The 15,872-nt window shown below is 38.5% G+C and overlaps 1 protein-coding gene across 5 annotated transcripts in view; it reads right to left on the bottom strand.

The window, feature by feature from the left end:
• The window catches only part of GRID1 (glutamate ionotropic receptor delta type subunit 1), a 567,614-nt gene that overhangs the window by 120,711 nt on the left and 431,031 nt on the right, over nt 1–15,872 (bottom strand). For all 5 annotated transcript variants that reach the window (XM_021400715.1, XM_021400716.1, XM_021400718.1 and 2 more), the window contains exons 6-7: nt 13,475–13,648; nt 700–861 (exon numbers count right to left, since the gene is read on the bottom strand). In XM_021400715.1, coding sequence (XP_021256390.1) covers nt 700–861; nt 13,475–13,648 — 336 coding nt within the window. The remainder of the gene's footprint in view (nt 1–699; nt 862–13,474; nt 13,649–15,872) is intronic.

Here is a 15,872-nt window from a genome sequence, read left to right as displayed (position 1 = left end):
TAGTGTTATTGTGCCTTGTATCTGTTTCCGTAGAAATTACAAGTAGGAGGCATTACTTTCAGAGCAACCTCTGCTTTATACGAACAGGTTGTTTTTACAAATGCATGCTAAAGTTGTTAGAGTACTTTTTCCAACTAGTATTTGTGATCAAATATCTTTTGTATAATAGGTTACCAAGCATCTGTGAAGTCACAGTACCGTTCATATTTGAGTAATTCAACATACTGCAAGACAGTTTAATTGTTAGTGACACCTTGGCCAAATCATACTGCATTTGCTCTGGGCTACAGCACAAAAAGAGACATTTAATAATGCTCAGCTAACTTAAGAAGCTAGTTGAGCTGCAGTAAATGGAACCTAAAACTTAAACCTTATCGTTGCTTTGCCCCTCAAGCTCCTTAAGCTCTCTTGACAAAAGGATTACAACAAATGAACACATCTGTGTGACTTCTAATCACATGACCTCCACAAGAGGTAGCTACAATTGCAACAGACATAGAACACATATCACAGAGTAATGCTGCAGTGTGTGTAATTTGTCCGCAATAAATCATTTGCTTTATTAACAGTAGATCATTTATTGTAGTTGTAAATCACTTGCTTCTAATAAACAGAGGTCAAAAGCCTCTTCAAAAGCTAATCTAAAGGAGAACTGAAACAACTCAATCACTCAGACAATTGTGACTTGTCTACACTCACCTTCTTAATAGTCTCAAGCATGGATCGTCCTCCGTTCCAAGGTTTGGTGGATTTTCTCATGCAATTCAGGCTTGCCATGCTGTGCCATTTCCTGTCCTCCAGTTTTCTGTGGAAAGCATTGGCTAGCATGAGCACACTGTCATACAGGTACAGGTTGGAAACCTGCAAACAATAATAAGAATGAGCCTCTTTGTTTATTTACACATCTTTACAAAGAAACTGTAAAAACTAGAAAACAAATTAAAAAAGAACAGAAGCACACAACAAAAAAAGACAACAAGTAGAAAATTAAAAGCTAGGCACGTTTGAGATGTTCAACAGCTAAGGCAATTCAGACAAACACCAGTGTTTGTTCCCACCTTCTTCCTTCCAGCTTAGCAACTGGGCTTTCCTGGCCAAGGGATTCTGATGTACTGCCTTACCTGCGCATTACCTACAGTACCGCAGTGCAGGGCAGTAAAGATGCAAAGGATCGCAACTCAAATATAAAAATCAAGCTGTACTCTTTCTGTAGCTATCTATCAATAAAATCCAGGATTGCTACCCTGTCAGTCATTTCAGCAAGAAGAAAAAGATGGAGCAGAATTAAGCTCTTAGTCTTGTTCATTTGAGCAATCTTGGTAATTTCTAGCACAGCAAAATACAATACTAATGCATCTACTTAGCACACAGGGAGAAGAAATGGCAGTATTATTTTGGTATCATCATCTCTCTCCACCAAATAAAAATGAGACTGGTCATTGTTCTACTTTCTTTATGTCAGCTTCTTATCCTCCTTATGAGATAACAGCAATAATTAACAAAAGGCTCTAATAAGAACAACACACTAGTAGCATTCAAATGTTGCTTTTCCAAAATTTTGTTTTCCAAACCAAGACATCGTTACTGATACAAAAATCAATGGCAACATGTGGCAGTATCCACTATAAGCGGTAAAACTTCAGCAGAGGCAGTTAGCTAGAAGTAATTTGAAAAAAATATTTAGATGCTCTCTTCATTCATTTAATTCCTCTTCAAACCTATACACAGACTCACGGGTCTTGATTTACTCTTTACTAAACTCAAATGAGCAGTTAGCATCAGGTGCCAGATCCAGATTTATTTAATTATTTATTATATTAAAAGGATATTCACTGAGCTGAAGCCTTTAGCCATGGCAATCCATTTATCATTTGGCTTTCTCTAATTCACCACAGAAGATGGTGCTTAGAGATCAGTAAAAGGCTACATATGTAGTTGCATTACATTTCATACTTCTGTGAAGTGTCACTCAGCTGTAAAGCTTAAAACACATAGTGCTGTTGCTTCACTGACTACAACTAAACTACTAATGTCTTCAGATCCTAAGGATAAGAAATAAAATGTTTCATAGTTCAACATAAATTGAAAGCCTAACCATTTTGAAAAGTTTTCTAGTGTAAGTTAGTCTGACCAAGATATTGCAACATATAAATGTAAACAAATATGTAAATTTGTAAATAAATACATGCAAAATGTAAACAAAAATTAATCTTGAAACAGTTAAAGTAGGAAGAAAATACACTCTAAATATTAAGGATACCCCCATATTTAAGTGACTAAACACAAGCAAGAATCTTAATGCAAACCCGAAGAAATACTATCAATGAGAATATCTCCCATTCAGTATTTCTATTTTTAGTATCATCTACTTTCATTTCTCTTCCCTCCAGCATTCACTTTATCTTCTTATCATGTTCCTTTTAGAAGAGAAACTACTTTCCACAGTTCCTATTTTTAAAAAAGTAGGTACTTAAAGAGTTAATAAGATTCCCAGCAACTAAGTCCTGTTTTTAAGTCTCTTCTGCTCAATTGCATTTGCATTGTTCTGTAGGTATTTTCCAAACAGCTTTCAATTAAAGCAACCAAGCAAATCCTTATTATTCCAACAAGACACTTTTCTAGTCTCCACGAAAAAAATTAAGTAGTACAGTTTACATGTATAAAATGTATAAGGAAAAATGAAACCACGAAGTTTCTGACATGCCACAGAGACAGATCCTCTCTACATTTTTAACTGATAACTCACTGTCAAGTTGCCTTGGAACAGCCACAGAGCACAAATGTGTTTTGCATTTTCTTAGTTCGGCACTTTTTCAGTTCTGGAAAAATGCAACCTCATTCCCAAATACAGTTTGCTCGGTTTGCTAGTAGAAAGCTCTAGGTTAATACAAGACACACTTGGTACACTGCTTCCCTTCCCATGACATGGTTCTCCATATGTAATGCACTGAGAGCTTGAGAGTAGTTCTGCTGACTATCGCAGCCTACCTAACCTTGCATACAACTCAAAAGAGTACATGATGTACAAAAAAAAAACCAACAACAACAAAAAACACCCAACAGTCACTTGTTTACCAGCCTAAACAAAATATTTTAGCTAGTTCCATAACAGATTTTGTATCACAACTATTTCATTATTTTTCTTTGGAAGAAAAAAGGATGTAAACTGAGTGATGGAAAGAAAGGGTCTGCAGAAGAGGAGTTTCACACTATTCCTTCTATCACATATCTGGAGATGTGGAGCAAGGCAGACGTAATTGTTGCAGGGGACACAGCAAGTTACTTTTTTGACATGGAAAGCCTACTCTGTACATACTGCTGTACACACTGATCCATTGCTATTTTGCCACTCCAGTTTTCTTCCACTCCAAAAAAAATGAGTATACAGTACTATTAAATAGCAAAATAATTATAGACTCACACTCTGAGTATCCACTTCCAATATTAGTGAACTACCAAAATTATCCCAGTACCTTAGAAAATAAGGTCATTTTGATGCTTCACAGCTACAGAGGAAAACCCAGCTTCTTCACATTCAGAGTAATATAGAATAAATGTCTTTGCTTAATCCCAGATGGGAACCAGCTCTATGCTAGAAAATGCAGTTGTGGTTCCAGTTCTAATCTGAGCCCTGAGTAGTTTTGTATTAGCACAGCTTAACAGTTGCTTCCTTGAAACCTACAGGTGTGGGTTTTTTTGTTGGTGTTTTTTTTTTTCCCTAGCCATTTCCAGTCTACTATAATCAGAGGGAAAAGAAAAACAAAACAATTCCATTTGTTCTAGACCAGGAATTAACAGTGTTTCCAGAAGGGAAAGATAAAGTATATTATCATCTTATTGGGAAGTATATTTTTTATCTCCTTTTCTCCTAATTCCTCCCTAAGGTAGAAAAATGAGAATAATAGAAGCCCTCAAATATGCTCTTCTTCTCTAAGTCATATTCACTTTCCGCACGAACTCATTACTGCGTATTTTTGGGTAGAAAAAAAGTTACTGAAAGCAAGACATAAATTTTGGCCTGATGTCATATTAAATCCAGTGTGACAATAATTTCCTTTATTTTCTATGATATTGTATTTAATACTTCAACAGTTCCACAAGCCTTCAGTGCTTATCAAATTGAAATAGTCATAATAACCTTGCTCGCAACATGCTACTAATAACTTGCATATCTTTCAAGGGTACCATAGGTCACTGTACTTCAGATTAGACTAAAATAAAATAGTTAATTTGGAAGGGAACTTCAATGATCATCAAGTCCAACCGCTTGACCGATTCAGGGCTAACCAAAAGTTAAATTAATGAGTGCACTGTCCCAGTGTCTTCTGAGCATGGACAGGCTTGGACTATCAACTACCTCTGTAGGTAGCCTGTTCCAGTGCTTGATCACCCTCAAAGTAAAATTTCCCAATGCCCAGTCCAAGCCTCCCGTGCGCCAGCTTTGTGCTGTTTCCATCCTGCCATTGGTTCGCAGCAGCAGAGCCAGGCATCTTCCTCTGCTTTCCCTGGTCAGGGAACTGCAGAGCGCAACAAGGTCGCCTGTTTTGGCCTCCTCCAGATTAGTAGACAACTATTTTAGAAGAAAACCATCTTCTACAAAACCTCTGCATATGTACTGGATGGTGTTCGCAACTACATAAGTTTGTCACAACCTCCAGAACAGCAATACCACGAAATTAAAAAGGATTAATTGGACAAAGCCTGTAAATACTTGTACTGCAAGTGCACACATATTTCAATTTTCAGCTAGCTATCAAACTCCATCTGCATACAAAAATGACATGAAAGGGAATTTGTGAGACACCCAAGGGATCAACTATATCTTGTTTCCACCAATGCTGTCTAAAACATGAGAGAACAGTAAATTTGAAAATTAATCTTCAAGTAGCTATTCAGAATTGGTAGCTAAGTAAGTGAGAAGAAAAAAATAAGGCAACAGACTTGACTCCTTTAGGTTTTCCAAGCTCTGCAGCATTACTTATTCCCCTTACTTACAGATTTGAAGGAGGAATAGTGAAAGGACATGTATGTGCCTGCAGAGATGCCCCTTCATATAACAAAACTTCCTAGATAAGAAAAAAGTGTTTAATTTCCATCCTACTTGGAGGAAAAAACTAATTTGCAGTTCCTCTTTCAATTGCTGAGAGCTGTAAGACCTGACTAAACGCTTTCTGACTTATCTGCTGTAAAAGCGATGGTGACTGTTTTACCAATATATTAAAGAGTTTGCACTGTACATGAGTAGCTTTAGATTTGTTCTGCTACATATTCTGAAAATTATTTCAGGAACCTTCACAATCCTGTTAGGAACGTTTGTTCCTGAAGAAAAATGCTGCCATGCACTAGTTGAGCAGAGCAAATTTTCAACATGAGAAAGGAAATATTTCCATATTTACATTACCAAATGCGATTTTCAAGAGACTTCTGTGTGAATTCCATGAGAATTTCCAGAGTGAATTTACTTTTGAAGTTGAACATGAAAACAGCTTTTAGCTCCTTCGGAAGCACTAATCATAGGCAAGCGCTCTTCTGGGAAAGACAGCAAGCCACAAAGACTGACCCCAACTTCTGATCTGCCAGCAGTGCCAGAAGTCCAGGCAGACAAGACTACTGAGAAGATCAGATACAACTACTTCAAAAACGTATTCCCAAACTCTGCATCTGAATCCTGTTGCTGCCAAAATCACCCTGTGAGCAGCTGCAGCAGTCAATTCCAAGGATGAAGCAGATGGAAACCAAGCTCAGACCAAGAACAGCCTACCAGCAGCAGAAATGCTCAATGCAAAGGGAGAGGTATCATTGTGTTTGTGCACGCGCACACTAGCATGGAATAGAACTGTTTCATCTCTCAAAGTTCAAGGACTGACAAACACAGTTAGGCACCTATGTCTCTAATGACAGGATGCATCTTGCCAGGAGGAGTGAAGATCGATGGTTTACTTATGCTGTAACAGCACACTTACAAGGATATTGTTAGGAGGGAGAGACTAACAATTTGACCCATTTAATTTTCTCAAATTAGCTTGCAGAGTCCATTGTGAGACTTTGTGTGAGTGTCTGTGTTTTAAATGTATGCTCTGCTGCTCATGGAGAACAAAATCACAGCCAGCAGTCTGGCATTCATTAGAAAATCAGTCAGAAAACAAACTTTCATTAAAGACTCAAATGTCAGCCTCAGACTTCCAAATGGCTATTTATTATCATGGAGGCAAATGAAAGCCTGAATAAAATCTTCAGAAAATCATAACAGAAAACCAGACCACAGGAGTATATTTAGACAAGCTCTCTAATGGTAAGGAATTTAACTAGTGTATTATTTACTGCTTTGTCCAGTCTAATTTTCAGTATCTCAAACAATGGGGCTTCCAAAGATTTATTTGGATGTCTGTACTTTCAGAATCCTTTTCTTCTTCTTTAAACTGATAGAGTTTTTAATCTCCTTTTTATTTTTTTTTTAACTGATTTATACATCTCACACCACACCTCCCCTTACCTACAGCTTCTGTTCTCTGCATGCTTCGTGTCCTTCAGCTAGTTATTGCAAGCATTTATCATAATTATGTGTGTTTTCCTACTCAATATGTTCTCTAACAACATGTTGACAATAAAACAAAGCCTGGATTACACCGTACAGCTCAAAACTTGTCAGCTGAAGGCACTGCCATTGCTCACTATACATCTCAAGCATTTGGCACAGCCAACACTCACAGTCTGAGGAAAGTTTAGCAGAAGATATTTGATAAAGGAAACTGAGTGCCACATAGTCACACAGGAGGACAAATGGTAACACTAAATTGCAGAAGAGAATATAAGATCATAATTTTACCTTCTACCATATATAAATAAATGTGCCTGCATATTACATTTTAGAGGCAATAAAAAAAAAATTGAAGTACTGTAGCTGAACGCAGGCAACCCTCTGTATTTCGTCCTCGTGCACTGAGACCAAAGTCTGGTCCGGGCCACATACTGCGTACAGACACCAATATGATGTACAGCAAAATGACCTTTATTGGTAAAAGTTACAGAACTATATAGTATTTCTTATCTTTTACTAGACTGTTCCAGAAGCTCACGCGGGCTTCTGGCCAATCATATTGAATATCCCGCTCTGTCCACTCACTTCCGAAAAGCCATATACGGGGTAGTTATACACCTTGTTATGAAAATAAAGAAGTACAGCCTCTCCTGTAGACCAACAAATAGCAAGCAAAATGGGGAAGGGCCTTCCGCGTTACAACCCGAGTGCTTCATTATTCACCTAATACAACAAAGTACTAACCCTTGCTTCCTGCCATTGCCATCCACTCCCTAGTAAAGCACTGAACAACAACTGTAGCAATTGGAAGTACCAACATGACGGAAAAGGTGTTAGAAAAGAGATGGAAGGACACGCACAATAGCAAGGTGCTACAAAGGAAGGGAAGTAGATTGCTCACCCAAACCAGAAGATTCTGGGTTCGCAGGGAAAGGCTTCCACCAAGGAGTAATCTCCAGAAAGAGAGCCTTCCTCCGTGGCAGTCAGCCCTTAGCCTCTTAGGTGTCATTTCAGGGCTTTCATTTCATTATTTTATTTCATTTCATTTCATTTCAATCCTGGCTCCACCCCTTCTGGTCACACAGGTGAATTGCCTTCACCTGTGCTCCCAGGGTTGACTGGGTCTTTCCTCCAGGTGCTCAGTCAGTGGTTCAGGCTGTGACTCAGCAGTTCCTATACAAACAACTCAATGAAATATTTAGTTATGCAAATAGAGAACTCCAGAGGTCAAAAGAGCTAGTCTAAGCTAAAAAAAAAACCACAATTTATTTGGGTTCCAAAATCCAGACTCTCACAAAATTGCACTTGATCAGAGGGCACCTTTTTTGTTGTTGTTTCCTTCTTCTAATGCACCTTTTTAGACATGCTACAGAGTTTGAGAGAGAGATTATGCCTGCAGTGGGCAGTGGAGTCTGTTCAAGACTACTTTTAATTTATTTTGTTCTCTGAAAAATGTTTCATCTGTGACTGACTATCCAGCCAAAAGTCCAGACTCAGTTTTGCTAAAGAGAGATGCTGTTACAGGTTTCATAATTACAAGAAAAAGAAAACGTGGCTCATCAATTCTTTGTGACAGAAAGTTTATGTTTTAATAGGGCTCAATCAATATTTGTTGCTTCCGGTAGCATTTAACAGACGTGTCAAATGAGAGTCAAGCTGTTTAGCTGGATAAAATTGCAGGATAGGAGAATTAAGTTTATATAAGCAAACAGTTTTACAAAGTATATCTCCAGGTACAGTAGTTAAATTGCAGTAATTCTGGAAAAGAAGACAGTTCTTAACTAAAAAATGCAGCTCTGATGGAGCAACTGCTAAGAATTTCCTCCAAAGATATCTCATGGTCAAGTCTTTGGAGAATGACATTTTCACATGGAGAGAAGAGTAGATGTTTCAAGGAATACCCTCCTACACTTCTCAACATCTTCTCTTCAACTATGTCAAAGCCATGCCAGGAATAGTTCTTCAGTGTTGGGAAACATTGCATGCCTGGTAGCGCGTAGCTGATTTTTCTCAAAGATTTACGGTATGACCTTAGATAAGAAGTAAGCTGTGTATGTGTGGAATTTACTGCTTGTAGTGCTTTAATTAACAGCAGGTGCGGTGCTCAAAAATAGCCTGGGAAATGATATTGTTTTGAGACACTTCGTTTTGAGACACTTTTGATATTTGTGGGGCACCTATCTTGTTCTGATATTTGTGGGGCATCTGTCTTGTAAACAAGTGTGCTATATAAGAAAGGGCTGCTGCCCTAATAAATGAAGCTATTTGAACTCACACTGAGTTGCTGCTTCCCACGCGGGCAGGCGGGGGTTTGTCTTTTCCCTTTGCCGACTGTCGGGGTGACCCTGTGTCCAAGTGTTTTCCTACACTTCAGCAGAGAGGAAAGACTCTGAATCCTCTTAGGAACAACCTAGTTATTTTCATGACACAGTTTGCTGGAGTTTTCTTCTTTTTGATTTTCAAATCTTACTACATATATTTGGTCCACGTTAAATAATTTCAGATACCCTGTGCCCATTAGTATGTTTTACTATAGACAGACTCACATAAATTGAACTTATCAACTGTAAACAGCAAATAAGGGATGAAGGTAACTGGAATGGAAACCACATTTCTGAAGAGAAATATTTATTCAAAAACATAACAAGAAAAACAATCTGATTTTGTAACTGAACACATCACAAATAACCTTGAGAAAAAAAATTATCTTCATCAAAAATCTGTAAAACTAGGTCTGAAATAATCTAAACACTTCAATAGTGGTAATCCCACTAAACACCATTCCAATGCCATATAGAGATACATATAGGGCATATCTGAGATGAATAAGATTTGTTATATATCCTAAAGTGCTTCAGTATTCTTTCTCTGGTTGATGCAATAATAACAATGCTGATGGTCCACACTACAGGACACTCGTTGCTACTGGAAGGCAGCAAGTGCTAAACTGTCTTTATCATTTATAAAGTAGAAGAGGGACATGGGAAATCAAATATGAAGAATAAAACAAAGATTAATATAGACTTCTGAATTCAAATAAAATGACAAAGATGAAAACCTTATGAAGACTTTTGAAGAAGAAACCAAGTTGATAATACATGCAAGAAATAAGGGCATAAGCAAAATTGTGACAAGCAGGTTGATGGAGTAAGATTGGATTTCCACAAAGCATTCAGAACAGATGAGTTTTTGGATGAGCTTGCAGAACAGTCTGATCTTTAAAAGCTTTGTCAGAATGCCAACCTGGGATGATCACCCACTGAAAAACAACTTTCCACGATATGGTACAAAAGACACTGAGAACAAAATCATTCCAAAAAGATTTTCATTAATTTAGCCAGAACAAAGTTAATAATCCCTGATGTAAATGTTTCTTTCTTTACTAGCTTGTTAAAAATGGTAAATTCTCTCCTAAAAATCTTACAGCTAGAGGCTGACACAATTTAGCTTATTCGTCTTCAAAGTCATTAAATAAATAATTAACTAACAATAGCTGGTAAGTAACCTTGACAACAAAGAATTATTAATATGAAATTGCCCAAGGGAGAATGAGCCAGGGATTTTCAAACTGTGGTGTTAATCAAACTACTTCAAAGCAATGCAAGGACTCAGTGCTGGCAGGCGGTCACTGCCTCTGGTGGATTCATGCAGCCTGACACAGAGCTAGGAGCTACCGCTGCCTTCAGCAACGCGGGTAATTTAGTGATGTACTTCTGTATAGCAAAAGGTCAAAACTATTTTTTAAGCAAGAAAAGGGAAATAGAATATTGAAAGTACCTGAATTACAGAACCATTAATAATATGTCACTCATACTCAGAAATGAATACAAACTCTGTTCCCAACAAGATGTTATATAAGATGTTTAGACAATGTCTTTAATAAAAAATGTAGATACAGAATGCTTCAGACATAACTGCACATTCTAAGAGCATCCTATATTCAATTTGTAGAAACTTAAAGATAATGTAAGATATACTGAGGGCAGTTTATCTGAGAAACTGGTAATAGTACACAGTGCCCTTCAGTGTTCATGATATTACACTCCAGTGTGGCTGGACATGAACATTATAGAATCAAGCTTCACAATGCTAACTGTACACCTCCGCACCTCGTTCTTGTTTTGAAGAACTAATGGGCAAATAGTAACACTACTTTTCCAGTCTCTTAATGACTCTTTCTAAGGTAGAACAGTAGTTCTGAAAGACAAAAAATCAGAATGCTGAAGATGCGTTACTTCTCAAAAACCACATTTGTGAAGTAGTAGGAAGAGTATTTAAATTCCTAAAGGGTCTTTTGTCAGTGAACTTTTGTAAAAGGCTGTGAAGCTATTCATGCCAGCAAACCAATTACTGGTTTAGCAAATAACTTCCTCGGAAAAGTCTGTCACAGCTCTTCAGAATAGCTTCCGAATTGCATCATACATAAGGTAGCATAGTCAGAAATACTCAAAATCCTCTTGTAAGGTAAGATTGTTCCCCAATAACTGATTTTTGGTGCAGGTTACATAATTTTTTCAGTATAATGGGAATTGTTTTGATCCTCTGAAATGACTGACCTTTGCCCTCCTTACAGCATTTCTCAAAGTTGCTATCAAACATCAAAAGAGTCTTTTCTTTTTATGAAAAGACAGACATAGACTTTCCCCAGTGCAGAAAGAGCAGACCAGTGCTCAAAGATATAGTGTATGTGGTGGGCATTTCCCAAACTTTGCCATCAAATCCACCGTGACAGAATCTGAGTACTGCAGAAGTACTTTTCAAGGAGAAAATGCCCACACTGCTTCTCTTGAAGGATTTCAGTCTCTGCAACTACGACTTCTTAGTAGAGCACAAATGAGTAAAATAAACATCTCCAACCCTGTTCCTTCAAAAAATCTTCTCCATTTACAATTCTCTTCCTGGGAATTTCCCTACCTCTCCTGGCTTCCCATAAGCCTCACGTTTTGCCCTGCTGAAGCTCTTCTAAGCCAACACATGAGTTACCCACTATCAAGGCCACCCTTCTGACCAGGCTGCAGCAGCCCAGACTGCAGGCAGCCCCTTCCCCATAGCCTTACCAAGCCCTAAGTTGACTTACTTGCACATAATACCTATGCTTGTTGACTCACAGACTTAACCTCTGAATATTTACACCATCTCAGGTTAAAATTATATTTGCAATAAAAAGTCTGTCACCAAGTTTATATGCTCAGTCTAACTGAAGTTTTCAGTTTTATCCTGCCACTTCCACCATACTACAGAGGAGATTCTTAAATAGTCTAAAGTAAACTAGAAACACACCCGAAAGCCCAAGATCCGTGTTTCAAAATTCTTGCAGTATGACTGGAAATACAAATTAAAACTGTTTAAGCTTAAATTACTGCAAGAAAAATTCTGATATCTAGGATAACTCTTGAGATATTGCCTATACCAGAGTCAAATCAGTGTAGTATCCTTCAGGGGTCTGTGCTGAGACAGATGCTTTTTAATAGTCAACAGTGGGATTGAATGCACTCTTGGCAAGTTTGTGGATGACACCAAGCCATGTGGTGCTGTTGACATGCCCAAGGGATGGGGTGCCATCCAGACAGACCTAGACAGGCTCGAGCAGTGGTTCAGGAGAATCTCATGAGGTTGAACAAATCCAAGTGTAAGGTCTTGCATCTGGGTCATGGCAACTCTCATTATCAATACAAGCTGAAGGAAAAGTTAGATTGAGCACAGCCCTGCCAGAAATGACCTGGGAGTACTGGTGGACGGCAAGCTGGATATGTGCCAGCAGTGTGCCCTTGCAGCCCAGAAAGCCAACCTTATCTTGGGCTGCATCAAAAGAAGTGTGGTCAGCAGGTCAGGGAGGTGATCCTGCCCCTCTGTGCCAATGAGACCTCATCCAAATTACTGTGTTTAGATGTGGAGTTCTCAGTACAGGAGAGATGTGGACCTTGTTGGAGTGTGTCTAGAGGAGGGCCACATAAATGATCCAAGGGATGGAACACCTCCCCTACAAGGAGAGTCTGAGAGCAGGGGCTGTACAGCCTGGAGAAGAGAAGGCTCTACAGAGACCCAATAGCAGCCTTTCAATATCTAAAGGGGGGCTATAAGAAAGAACGGGACAGACTCTTCAGCAGGGTCTGTTGTGATAGGACAAGAAGAAATGGTTTCAAACTAAAAGAGGGAAGACATAGATTAGATATAAGAAAAAGTTTTTTTTTTTACAATAAGTGTAGTGAAGCACTGGAACAAAGTTGCCCAGAGAGGTGGAGGTCCCATCACTGGAGACGCTCAAGGTCAGGCTGGACAGGGCTCTGAGAAATCTGATCGAGCTGTAGATGTCCCTGTTCATTGCAGGGGAGTTGGACTAGATAACTTTTAATGGTCCCTTTCAACTCAATCAATTCTGTTCTATGAAATCTGTTACCAAAATCTGGAACTCAAACTAGTAGTGCATATTTCATAAGCTCCAACAATTATCGGCTGTGGGAGACTTCTGAGACTATTGAAATGGGACTGATTGAATACATCAGCTGGATTCAGTTCATTTAACTAAATATGAAATGCTCCACAGCCCAATACATATCAGAGTTCCGTTATCCTCCCAGATTAATTCTTTTATATCAGATATCTGAGGCATAAATATAACAAAAAAGTAGTGACACCAGAAGACTATAATGACAGAGGCTTTTCTTCTTCAAATGGAAAAAGATTCATAAGATGATGGCATATCCAAAATCATCTCTGAGTTAGTACAACTGATTTCTAGTACTTTACAGACATAACTATATCTAAAACACTTGGCTCTGCAAAATGAAAGAATTAAATCAGGAAAAACTGAGCAAAAACTACATGCACAGATTTGTCTGTACTCATTTTATTCTTTCTATGAGGTAATTCAGTCACAGAAAACTACCTCATGTCAAATTCCTAAAATGGACTTTTCTGCTGGACATAGCCACTGACCTGCAGCATCTGAAGATAGCCTTCTTGTGGATCACAGAGCAGTGATGATATTCGGTGATTGTTCCTCATGCACCTTTGATTGTTGTCCTTTGAGAGAGGGAAAATCTGCCGGATAACTGTCATCCTCCCAAGAGCACTATGTACCAACTCCAATATTTCATTATCAGTGATTTCCTGTGAATAGAGACATAGTATTTTAGAAACAAAGACTTGCCCAGACACTTTAATATACATCTTTCATTATTTGAAAAATATTTTTAAACAGACAGTGGAAGAATCAAAAGTTACAGCTGCACATTTTGTCTAGAACGAAAGTTCTTATTTTATGTTTAAAAACAGCATTTTTAATGCGCTTTCTGAAACAAGAGAAAACAGCTTAACATAGTACCATCTATTTTGGCAATATTATCATATTGTAGAAGTAGTTCCTCACAGGAAAAGCACAAAGATAGTCTCACTGGGTCTCAAGGTAAAGAAGAACCTTCAAACGAAATGTATACAGAAAGAATAGAACCTTACTACAGCCTCAAAACAAAACAACACATAGAAAACGTAACCACCTTTAGGAAATACAGCCCCTACCTCCAAGAACAATGCTGCAAGAACATTTTTCCCATAAGGACAGTAAATTATTTCTTCAGACTAATTCTTATAATAATGACTCAATCAAGTCTTTTGAAGTAATCTATATTACAAAATCAAAAGCAGGGAAAGCTTCATGGAAAGGATGGATGCATTAAAGAATGTAAATTACTGCACAGAGAATAATTTGGGATAAGATATGAGGAAAACTCACTACATGGGACAGAGTCTGCATCTACTGCCCTTATGCTGCAACTGATGTCAACTAAACTACATGCTTTATGTATCCTGTACCTAAAGAAACAAACAAACAAAAACCTCTTTTCTTACCCTAGGAACAAATGATTTGAAAATTATGGGCTTAGCTGATCCTGAAATCATAACTGTAGTACAGCTTGTGATGGCTATCAGCCGCCATGGAGATTCCCTTCCCATGGGGAATGACAGGCTGACTGCATTCTTCCCCTCAGGCACATCCTTCACAGAGAATGGCCATCCAGCTGAGCTCCCTACCACTGCCACCAGCGGCCTCACATGTCACACCAGCCCATCTCCAACATCGGCTGGCTGTGCAATCTGCACAGCTGGGCCAACCCATGGCCAAGGTCGCACAGGGCTGCTCTCAGCACCTCACAGGGTAGAGGGCTGCCAGCAATTCATATGGATGGACTTGCTCTGTTTTGACAGCAAGACTTACACCTTGCGATGTGCATCAGGGGAAGTGAACCTGACCCTGTATTTTCAACATTCAAGAAAAATTATTTCGTTTTCTTGACATTTTTTTCTGTCAAGCTGTGAATGAAATGACCATGGGGTTGTTATAATTACTTGTTATGGTTGACTAGCACTGTAGATTTGGCTCAGTTCTTCTTTGTTGATTTCCCATCATTTTTTAGGAATGCAAATTTTTAACTTTGTAGAAGGTGAAATTCATTGCATTAATGATAGACCAACGGTGCGAAGTAAACACAGAAAATATACACTAATAGAAGTCAAAAGATTCTGACACTCAATAGAAAATTCTGGGCTGCACCTGTAACCTTGTAGAGGATCACCACAGAACTGCCTTGAGCTCTACAGAGTCTCCTCCAGAAAGCAGCCTTGGATTCCTTTTCTCTGGTGCTGAGGATGTTAAAGCCACACACCGTGTTTAAGCTTCTGCCACCATGGTCCAAGGGAGAACCAGTTTTATGGAATACCTCTAACTCATCATCCTTTAGAGGCTGCATCCTTTAGTAGGGAAACACAGACTGAGTGACTGGAAACAGAAGATATCTTTTGAAAAAAAGATAATCATCCATAAGTGTAATTCAACTCATGCCACCTGTATTTTACATTCTACCCATGTCATGAATGTTTTCTTAAAACATCTTATAACCTGTATCAAAGTGCTTGACCCAGGACACATAAATTTACAAGTAGCACATCAGAACTGCTTTTTTGGTGCGGGTTTCCAGACATAAGGCAGCAGAGTAGATTGATTCTTCTAGGTACATTAATCCACGTTGTTCACACTGAGCTATGGACATCAAGTGACTCATGAACAAAAGAGCCTAGCCACTCTAGGAGACTCTAGGGAAACTCAAGAGCATAACTGGGCTAAACCTGACTCTCAAAGTGCTACCTTTTCTTGTGAAGACAGCTGACAGTAGCTAGAGGCTTCAATGCCTTAGTTCTGTATGTAATGCTAAGGCAACAACACTACAGTGTTTTTTTCAGCTGATTACCATTAATACCAGCAAATGATCCACTCATTTTAGAAATAGGGTTCCATTTTTGAAATTAAAAAGGACAGAAAAAAAAAGTTGTTGGGGAA

This window comes from Numida meleagris, chromosome 5 (genome assembly GCF_002078875.1).
Source record: "Numida meleagris isolate 19003 breed g44 Domestic line chromosome 5, NumMel1.0, whole genome shotgun sequence".
NCBI classification, from domain to species: domain Eukaryota; kingdom Metazoa; phylum Chordata; class Aves; order Galliformes; family Numididae; genus Numida; species Numida meleagris.
The sequence above is the reverse complement of the archived record's forward strand: the minus strand, read 5'-3'. Positions and strand labels throughout refer to the sequence as shown.